The sequence below is a fragment of the Saccostrea echinata genome, unplaced genomic scaffold (assembly GCF_033153115.1).
Source record: "Saccostrea echinata isolate AGI-Se365-2 ecotype Australia unplaced genomic scaffold, CSIRO_AGI_Sech_v1 ptg000029l, whole genome shotgun sequence".
In the NCBI taxonomy this organism is placed as follows: domain Eukaryota; kingdom Metazoa; phylum Mollusca; class Bivalvia; order Ostreida; family Ostreidae; genus Saccostrea; species Saccostrea echinata.
In genome coordinates, this window is record NW_026889778.1 from 39777205 (window position 1) to 39788467 (window position 11263).

The 11263-nt window shown below is 34.3% G+C and overlaps 1 protein-coding gene across 1 annotated transcript; it reads left to right on the forward strand.

Annotated features, from left to right (window-relative positions):
• LOC133195302 (angiopoietin-related protein 2-like) lies at window positions 1-2812 on the forward strand. Its single transcript, XM_061331152.1, has 2 exons — window positions 1-133; window positions 1915-2812. Exons 1-2 carry the CDS (start codon window positions 1-3, stop codon window positions 2292-2294), a joined length of 513 nt encoding a protein of 170 aa, XP_061187136.1. The 3' UTR covers window positions 2295-2812.
• The last annotated feature ends 8451 nt before the right edge of the window (window positions 2813-11263 follow it).

Consider the following 11263-nt stretch of genomic DNA (forward strand, 5'->3'; position numbering starts at 1 on the left):
ATGGAACCTCTAACTCGGATGTATGGAACAGAAAATTTCTACCGTGGTTTCCATGACTATCAGTACGGGTTTGGTCATCCCCAGGGAGATTACTGGGCGGGGCTTAACCAAATCTACTACTTGACCACTACAGGTAAGCCGAAGTCAATGTACTCTTAGATACACTACTGCAAAAGGAATTGCGTTTTTCAGATAATCTGTTATGCCCCATCACAACAATAAGTCAAAATTAGACAGTAACATGAACCGTAAATTTTGTTGGTTTTCCTAATTTATTTCTGTAAACGTTTATTTGCACATGTTCACGCATAAACGTGTAGCATCGACAAACTGCATTTTAGTCTTAACGTTTTATATTTCGGTTCCTGTAATATATATCTGAAGGGTTTTATTGTAGTTATCAGAACTACCATCGCTTTGGCGACAAAAAAAATATGTGATTTTTTTCTCTGTCGAAATATACACAGTGTTACAACCACAGGTGATTGGGGACGGGACCTCTCTCTCCCCCCCCCCCGTCCTCCCCGTTCCGTACCCCAAAAATTCACACTCTCTGATACTTAAAGAGAAATTTTAGTATCAGAGAGTGTGAAATTTTTATAAAAGGCTAGTTTTAGGTTATATTTTGGATTTTTCAGTGACTGTTGTAATACTTTGTGCATGTTGTGAATGTGTCATAAAAAATATTTTTATTATCTAAAAGAAGTCAGAGAATACGTGGGATACGGAACGGGGGTGGGGGGTGGGGTGTCCCGTCCCCAAGCACCTGTGATAATACTCAATCACGTTCATGGCCGAGATGTTATTAAGTGCAAACAAATGCTAGAAGGTTTATGTTATGTTAATGTGTTAACATAAAAGGAAACATTTCACAAAAATATTAAAGTTTATGGTTGTCTTCGTTGAAAAGCCTTTATGACTGTTTTCAGCTGACCCGAACCGAAGGTTCAAGATTACACGTCGTGGTCGTCAGATTGCCCGTCCGTCTGTTAATTTTTCACATTTTCGACCAAACTTTGGAAAAGGGGATTCAAGGGTCACACCCTTAAAGCAGAAGTAAGCAAGAAATGGCAAAATAGGGTGGGTTTCTTTAAGTGAAAGCTTCATGACATAGTGTAGATTCAAGTTGTTTTTTTTTTTTTACCAAACAATGATCCCTGGGGTAGAGTAAAGGTACAATGGTGGATCAAAGTTTTACGGGGTAGGATGGGACCATCTTAGGGGATCATAATTTTACATGATTCTATATAGGGAAAAATCTTTAAAGACCTTAAAGATTCTCCTCTCCAGAATAGCATGCTCATGATTTGTCATATCAATATTCAAATATATTCCCAGGTAGTTCATATTCAGATTTGTTTAAATCGTGGTCCCCGGGGATAGGATGGGGCCACAATAATGGATCAGCGTTTTATGTGGGAATATATAGGAAATTACTTTTAAAAGCAGGGCAAAATTAAATCATATAGATATACAAACACTCCGAAGTTGTGTGGATTTATTATTTTTTTCAATTATGGACCGTATTGGTGCCTGGGTTTAGGTAGGGCTACCGTTGGGGGTCAAAGTTTTCATAATGCATATATACAGGGAACCAATTACTGAAAAATCTTCTGTATATATAGAACAGCAAGGTCCTGTTAGTCATATTAAGATTAAAGCACATTTTGTAGATTCAAGTTCGATTTAAATATAACCCCTTTGGACTAGACTGGGTTAAAATATGGAACGAAATTAAAGAATAGAAAATATCTGTTAAAAATATTTTGAAGAAGAACAGCAAGATCAAGGTGATTCAGGTTAGCGTTGTGGCCCATGGGCCTCTTGTAAATTTATTTATTTAAAAGGAACTACATTTATTTAAAGCTAAACAATGCAATAACTCGGAAGTAAAGTCTTTATTTTGTTTTCAAGGTAACAACATCCTAACTATCAACATGCAAGACTGGTTCGGTAACAATTGGAACGTTCGCTACAATCGCTTCCGGGTCAATGCTGCACCATATTACCAGCTTTCCATCGGGTCTTTTCAAGGTCAAGTTCCAGATGACCTTTCATTTAACAATGGCATGTATTTTGCCACCTACGACAAACTCGATGCACATAATTGCGCTGTCCATCAGAAAGGAGGGTGGTGGTACAATTATTGTACCTACGCCCTCCCCACGGGGGTTTACTACCACGGGGGACCCTACACGCCCTCTGGTGGATTTTACGACGGTATTTACTGGAGGGATTGGCAAGGATATGGATATTCTCTGAAATATTTAGCCATGACTGTTTCAAATTCATAAGGTGAACTTAAAGGCAATACTGCAGATTTTACATGCATAAGACTAGAAATAGTTGATGTAAACATTATACAGACTCATCAAAATTTAAACAGAAGAAACTCTTTGAAAACATTTTTGAGAATGCAGGATTTGTGAAAGAATTTATCAAATTAAACTACGAGTGTAAATAACGAACTTCTGGATCAATCTCGAGTGGGAAGTAAAACCTACCGTTTGGTCAATTTTATGAAGTTATTGATCAATTTTGTAAAGTTTCTGTAAAAGAACAAAAAATATTTTCAATATGATGGATATGAAGACACGATGACATAGATTTTTATTGTAATTTGTTTATTGTCATGTACAAGTACAAATAATAAACCCTACTTTTTTTAATTGGAAAAGTTGATTAACAATTTAGCCAGTATCACTAGTTTAATTAGAAGGTTATTAAATTTGTATCGGTTGATATTTGCCCGAATAAAATTTTTAAGTGCACAAGTTTGTAAGAGTATTTTAAAACCGAATGAGTGTCGTTATCCATGAATATAAATTAAAAAAATTGTAAAATATTGTTTAGATAGTTTTTATTAAAAGTGTATTATCTATCTTTTTCGTTTAAATTATCACTGAGTTGAGGCATATTTTGTCGAAATTGTGTGCGTACAAGATAGGGCCATAGATTAATTATATAAGGACTCTGCGGCTAGATGTTGGTGTGGGTGTATGGGTACCCTATAGTAATCACTGTGTCCCCGTCTGTCTGTTTTCCCGTCAACACTATCTGTAACGCGATAACCGATTCGTTATACTTTCAACGTACATGCTTTATTTGGAGAATGGCACCATATGTACTGTAGTTTTTGGGATCAGTTGGACAAAGGTAAAAAATCGAGATAGTTGTTAAAGCCATAAAGTACATGTGTCATATATATATATATATATATATATATATATATATATATATATATATATATATATATATATATATATAGAGAGAGAGAGAGAGAGAGAGAGAGAGAGAGAGAGAGAGAGAGAGAGAGAGGATATTCAATGTTTTGTAGATGAATATGGAATTTATTTCACGAGTGGGACAGGATTTTTTGATATTTTCACGAGTGCGAAGCACGAGTGAAAATATCAAAAAAACCTGTCTCACAAGTGAAATAAATTCCATATACATCTACAAAACATTGAATTTTCTGTTTATTACATTTTCTTTGATTTTCCTTTTGCCTCTGTCTTTTCTTAACACAGTGTCATAGGCTTGACGTCATAGTTGAGCGGTTGAGACGTCATAGTTTAGCATTTGTGTGAAAACATTACATAGCATGGATTTTAGCAACATATTTATGAAGAAATTTGCAATTTTAGCTCTATCAAGATGCTTAGGTACTATCTCTATCTTATGACAGGCCAGAAATTATTTTTTACTAACTTTGATATCCTTTCACACTGTGAGAGAATATCATTTTGGTATCCTTTCACACTGTGAGAGAATATCACTTTTATTCAATAAATAAATCACAGTATTTCACTGTTGAAAATGTTATATATATATATATATATATATATATATATATATATATATATATATATATATATATATATATATATATATATATATATATATATATATATATATCAGATTACAATTTTAATCAACTTAAAGTTATATGGTACATGTAGGTCTGGACAATAATCAGTCAGAAATAAAAGACCACATACAAATGTTATTGTCCCTTTAGCCATATTTATGGTAATTCTAACAAATGCAACAATTAAAATCTGTATCTCACAGGAAAGGGAAAATTTAGTTACGCAAAATGTTTTTTGGCAATCTCGAAAGCTCTATATATAGTCATAGATGAAAAACAACAATCCGTGAGTAATTCATTAAGGTGAAAATGAAAATGGTGAAGATAACGAACAGCGATCGATTTCAAAAAATTTACAAACAATACAAATCTGTGAACAGGGCATAAAACACGGGCCTCCGGAAATTCCAGAGCTGGAATCAGGTGCCTAGGAGGAGTAAGCTTCCCCTGTTGACCGGTCACACCCGCCGTGAACCCTATGTATTGATCAGATAGACGAAACATGCCGTAGTCAAATTTAGTATAACAAGCTAATTCAGAGAATTTGTGTCCCCTGCTTAAGGAAATAAGAAGATCATGCGCAGATCTAGGGAGATGTGGTGAGGGTGGGGGGTCGAACCCCCCACCCTAGATTTGCAGAATTATTAAATGTATACATGTATACCGAGGCAAATAAAAAATGCCAATATGGATATATAGATTTAATAGCTTATTCTTTAATATGTGTATAGAAGATTCTTTTTATATAGAATATTTATCACTCTGTAATAATGATTTAATAAGTTTGTACACGCCAGACGTCATAACTTCTTCATTTCATATGTTGAATACTATCATTTAGTAAAACGAAAAAAAAAACATTTGAAAAAAAAAACACGGGATCGCCCGAGATTTGAATCTGGGACCTCTCATATGCTAAGCAAGAATCATACCCCAAGACCAACGAGGCGCTATCTTGTGTTGCAAATGAAATGCAAACCTTAGGTCACATATATAATATTATGATATTGTCAAAATTTTACACAACACATGGTGTCTAATTTAGCCTTTACTAAACAGTTCTAATAGACGTAATTAGAATATAAAGTCTGTAATAACTCTCCACATGCCCCTGTGCTAAAAATAGTGCCAAGCGACTTTTAATACAATTTAAGCTTTCGCAATGAAATTTTGCATAGCAACCCCCTATGGCCTAAGGAAGACCCCTATTGATTTAGAGGTCAAAAGGTCAAGGTCATAAATTCATAAATTCTGTCTGTGTGTAACACTTTCGTTTTCGGGCGATATCTCAAGAGGCTTTTGAGCTTTTGCAATGAAATTTTATATCATAACTCCCTAGGGCATCTATCGCCCATCTCAAAGTGTCCCGCCCCGTTTTTTGTTGCTTTGTTTGTTTGCTTTTTTTTGTTTTGTTTGTTTTGTTTGTTTTTTTTTCGATGCAGACTCAGCGACAACACATGGAGAATGGGAACAAGAATTTGGAGATTACTTTGGCGACTTGACCATTGAAGTTCCAGACAATTAAATTGAGGTGTTTTTAAATGGAGTTCGATCCTAAAAATATGCATGCAAAACTTTCTCAATGTAAAGCGTGGGGAATACAATGTAACCTTGAGTTAAGCCAATCCTTAGAAGATCAATTTTAGTCAAAAATTGAAGACGCAGACGAATATGACATTAAACTCACTGTCATTGATCCACATAAGATATATACATTTCAAGAAACTCTAAAACAATGGATATCATCCCAAAGTTGAAGAAAAAGACTATAAATTTGTTTTTGACAAACGGGTAGTACACGGACATGTATCTGTATCGTACAGCTTGTAGATATAATTAATTTAGCTTTCAAGTTTATGTGTATACAAATAATACCAAATTATTTTGTGACTGTAAAATAACTGAATAACGGTTAATATTATAATTATTATATTCTTTTTTCTCAATTTTTTTAAAAACTTATTTTTCTTTTTGAAAAGATGAAGTTGGAACGCCCCACACACCCCAATTATACCCCCCCCCCCCCGAAAGACAATAGTATGTCCCTCAAATTTTACCATAAACAATACGCTAGAGGAATATATTATTTGACATGTGCATCTTTGTTTGGTCCATTCTCCTTTCTGCCTTACATGACTTTACAATTTAGCCCAAGTACAAAGAAACTGTTGAAGATATAATTGTCAGTCATCATTCACTGATTAAAATTGATAATCACAATCAAACATTTTAAGATTTTGTGATGTTGGCCTTCCCCATTCAGGCACAAATCCAGGAATTGTGGTAGGAGAGGAACTATTAGGTGGAAAGCGGTCTGTGGACTGCCAACGTTCTTAGTGGGTACAGGACACTGTCCTGTGGGGGTGCCTACGAGATCAAACTTCCCGTAAGCTTTTGAAATTCAATAAACAGTAAACCTCATTTTAACTCAAAAAACAAAGAATACAAGTGTAAATTTACCTTTAGTACATTATATATGACAGTGAAACTATATCTGAAATATATTTCTTTGGTTTTAGTGTGGGCACGCACGGGGAGTGCCCCCGCCTGATTCCACTCCTGTCATTGCATTGTTATTACAATTCCTAATGTTGATTATTTTCATTGATCTGACATTGACGCGGACCTCACAATATCCTGATTTCGCTCTCCCTGCAGTTTTAGTCAGATTCCAATGAAACTTGGTACACAAGTAAACTAAATAAGAACCATTTTATCTAGTGGTGTTGCCATCACAGAAATTGAGTCGAGGGACTATTTTCTCTGTTTTTTTAATTACAATTACAAACTGGTGGAACAATTGTCTTATTAAATACATCTTGTATTTTGACTTAAGTTGAAATAAAATATATGGAGATAACGAACAGTATTCAAGCTCAAAAGTCAATTTAAATAATACAAATCAGGAGCAGAGCAAACACGGACCTCTAAAACATCAGAGGTGGGATCAGGTGCCATGGAGGAGTTAGCATCCCCTGCCGACCGGTCCCACCCGCCGTGTGCTCCTTGTCATGATCGGGAAATAGCGGAAATCCGTCGACAATTCAGTGGGTAAATAATGGCCTGACAATTAGTATGAAAAACGTGAGTCAGCATTTGACTTACTGATAGATTGTATTTGCTGGCAAGGTCATTGTATCGACCATAGAACTTACGAAATGATGACTTTAAACGAGACTGTTGTTATCCTTGTTTCATCAGCTTGTTGGTTAATAACTTACCCCGTTTTAGAAATTGTTCATACTTAGAGCATGCTCTTGCGTATCGAATCATCTGAGAGAAAAAAAAAACATATCTAAAGTTATATTAAAGAATACTGGAAAAATCTTGCAGCCATACAAGGAAATTTTGAATTGTTTATTAACTTTATTAAATACAATTTCATCAAGATCCGTTTTTATCAGAACGGCTGATTTTGTTCTTCTATGATTTTCAAGGGTTTGTTTGAAACAAAATGGCCCAACAACATGTGGTCACAGAGGGTTAGTCCGTTTTATAAAACAACGGAGACATATCAACCTTAATTTTTTTTAAACTTATTAGAATCCTACACTCTTGAAATATTTCGTTGAGAGCCTACACTCTTGAAATATTTCGTTAATAAAAATACCCTGACTATGATTAAAAGTGTTTTGGTGGTATTTTACAAACGTATCTTTTGAACTTAAAGCAAGCATAGTAAGGCCCACCTCATGAGCAGATGAGGGGCCCATCTTGTATACACACCAATAAATTTCACTGAATTTTATTTCATTTGAGATTTGATCTAAAAAAACAGTTCATCTATGTTCCTTTGTTTACTATATGGGACCGCAGGAGTGGTTGTAAATATGTCTGCATATTTCATGAATATGAATATAATTCAAAGGTTGTTTCTTAATTCCTTTTATTGATGGGTTAAATTTCGTGACTAAAGCATTCGATATGGCATTTTTATCATTTTTAGATATGGTTTGATTCAATTAAATATTGTTTATATACTCTTTCCAAATAGTTTTGAAATCTTTAAAATTGGTTTATGGTACAGCTTCCTGAGACGTCCAGTGTATTTTTCTTTAATTATGCCCTTAAAGATTGGTTGTTTCTTTGCTTTAAATCCCTTTGAGAATTGTTGGGACGACAACATTTAATATTTGCCTGATGGAGGGCTCCAAATTTTGACTTGTACAATGAAGACACAACCCAAGTTCTTATATCCCCCTGGTAGAACTTTCACCTGCAACTCCAGGGGTGGTCAACGACACCAAATTATGTAACAGGAAAGGAGAAAATTATATTTCTCTCTTTAAACAATTATAGGTAATACTGTCGAGCAATATATATCGGTAACTATTACTGCAATAGCAGATGTACAACCAAAACAATGTTTTTCTCCTTTTTTAAATGTTAAAAAATCTACATCTGTATATAATAATTCTAGTAAAAATGTTTTTAAAAAACTACAAATATACAGTACTTTTCAACAAAATATTTTACATCCAAATTCTTTTTTCCTCACATCTTTTGTCAGGGGACATTGAAATAAATACAGGTCCTACAAACGATCAAATACACACACTGGACATCTTTCATTTAAACATAAGAAGTCTATGCCACAAGATTGAAAATATAAATGTATGTAACAGCGACATCTTGATTGAAGATTATGATACTATGGTGGCATATTTATGCCATCCACATAATTTTTTGTCAACATAGCATATCATGTCAAGGCAAGATAACTATCTCATCAAGTCAAGATAACTTTCTGGTTTGTCGTCAAACACCGACTTTTTATCTTGTCCAGTCAAGATAAACTATCGTATTTTTGCGATAGCTATCTCGACAAAAAGAGATAATTTATCTTGAATCATGACTAACATTTGTTGCATTTTCAAATACTGTCATTCCCACAACGAGATAGTTATAATTAGATGTTAGGTAATAGTATTTCGGAACTCATTACCCAGTATCCTGACATCATGATAGAGAGCGATCGAGCACGTGCGCCTATTGCTATTATACACATTTACCAGCATAACTTCTTCACTTCAAAGTGAAAGTAATCATTAAATTGTAAAAAATACAATTTAACTACAATTGTTAATGTCCTTTTTTTTGACAAATTAATCTCACGTTCTAAATCTTATAGTAAAATAGTTTCCACCCCCTCCCCTTTTCTCCGAAATCTGTACACTAGTATTTTGGCAAGAATTTCACTGTAATGCAATTGTCAAATCCCGTGGGTCTTGTTAGAGGTTAAATTTGAAAAAAAGAACTACCCGTTCCTAATAGATTTATGCGAAAATGTCCGAAACAGCCGTAAAACATCATTATTATACATCGTGACGGCAATTTCAAAATGGCAGTTTTTGTCAGTGAAACAATTTTATTCATGATGCAAGGTAAGTTAGCTCGTCATGTCAAGATAGCTATCGCAACAAAATGAGATAGCTTATCTTGACTGGACAAGATAAAAAGTCGGTGTGTGACGACAAACCAGAAAGTTATCATGACTTGACGAGATAGTTATCTTGCCTTGACATGATATGCTATGTTGACAAAAAATTATGTGGATGGTATGGTGGCATATTTATGCCATCCACATAATTTTTTGTCAACTTAGCCTATCATGTCAAGTCAAGATAACTATCTCGTCAAGTCATGATAACTTCCTGGTTTGTCGACAAACACCGACTTTATATCTTGCCCAGTCAAGATAAGCTATCCTTTTTTTTTTGCGATATCTATTTTATTCATGATGCAAGATAAGTTGTCTCGTCATGTCAAGATAGCTAACGCAACAAATGTGATAGCTTATCTTGACTAGACTAGATATAAAGTCGGTGTTTGTCGACAAACCAGAAAGTTATGACTTGAGGAGATAGTTATCTTCACTTGACATGATATGCTATGTTGACAAAAAAATTATGTGGATGGCATAAATATGCCACCATAGGATGGCATAAATATGCCACCATATGATACAATTTTTTGTAGAGATAGAAACTCTAATGGAGGAGGGATTATTATCTATCTTTCTTCATGTTTCCGTGCAATTCGCCGTAATGACCTTGAACGCATGTCAATTGAATGTGTTTGGATAGAAATAAGTGAACCTACCTGTAACCTATTTCTTTGCTGTGTATATCGTCCACCCAATAGCGAAAAATCCTTTTGGGACAAATTCTTGTAGTCAATTGAAAAAGTGTAGGATATTTCCAGCAAATTTATAATTGTAGGAGACTTATATGTTGATTTTCTGGGCAATTCTCGGATACTTCCTTTAGACATCATGCTGAATTACCACCTGACAAAAACAAACCGCGAAGCCACACGAATTACCAACACCTCGAACACACTTGTTGACCCAGTTTTGATCAGCTCAGACCTTGTAGCACTCCAGTCAGGCGTGATAAACACACGCAATACACTAACCGATCACAAAGCGACTTATGTCTTGTTGAAAACAAGTATCACTAAAATTCAACCTTATGCAAGGAAAATATGGGATTATAAAAATGCTGATATGGAAAAACTCAACACTTTAATCGAAACTACTGACTGGGAAAATCTTATCTGTAATGTTGAATCAATTGACGAAGCTACCGAAAAATTTACAACCAAATATCTAGATCTCGTAAGGGAATGTGTACCTGAAAATCAGTTATGATAAGACCTAAAGACAGACCTTGGTTTGATTCATTATTAAGGAAAACCCATCACGAAAAAATATAAAGACGAAAAGCACAAAAAATTTACCCAAACGCTAGGAATAATCTTTTTAACCGCCTATTTTTTCTTGACGAATTGGTCACTATTGACACAAATTTGTTATTATGGGGTGATGTAAATTTGCCTTTACAAACCAATTCAAATATTTTTGCTGCTGTGCATAAATTTATTGATGAAACCTGTAGATTTTAAATTTGCTATGTTATTGAACAGATATTTCACTTGTATCACTCTTTAAATTTATATTTCTGTGTACTATTTCAATTGCATGACATGTAGTAATATATTTAAGGAGAGGAACAAGTAAGTTGTAAGAACTTGTTTCCAATCCTTTTGATTTAGTCAATAAAATATGTTCAAAACAAAAACAAAAAAGTAATAAACCGCTTGACATGATTTTAAGTATATGAGAAACAAAGGATGACTGCACTTAAGGACATGCGAAATTTGCGACAAAGTAAACTTTCAAAACAAGCATTTTTCTTTTCATTGCAAGAATGGTCAACATCCAATCTACAACTTTATCTAATTACGTTTAATAAAAGTGTGTATTTACGAAGTTCGAATCTGTTTTCAAAGGCAGGGGTCATCACAATATCTTAAATCTCCGTTCGATAATGAGGACGCCCACTTTTTTACTGACTTTATACATAGTCAGCGCATGTTTGTCTATTGTTC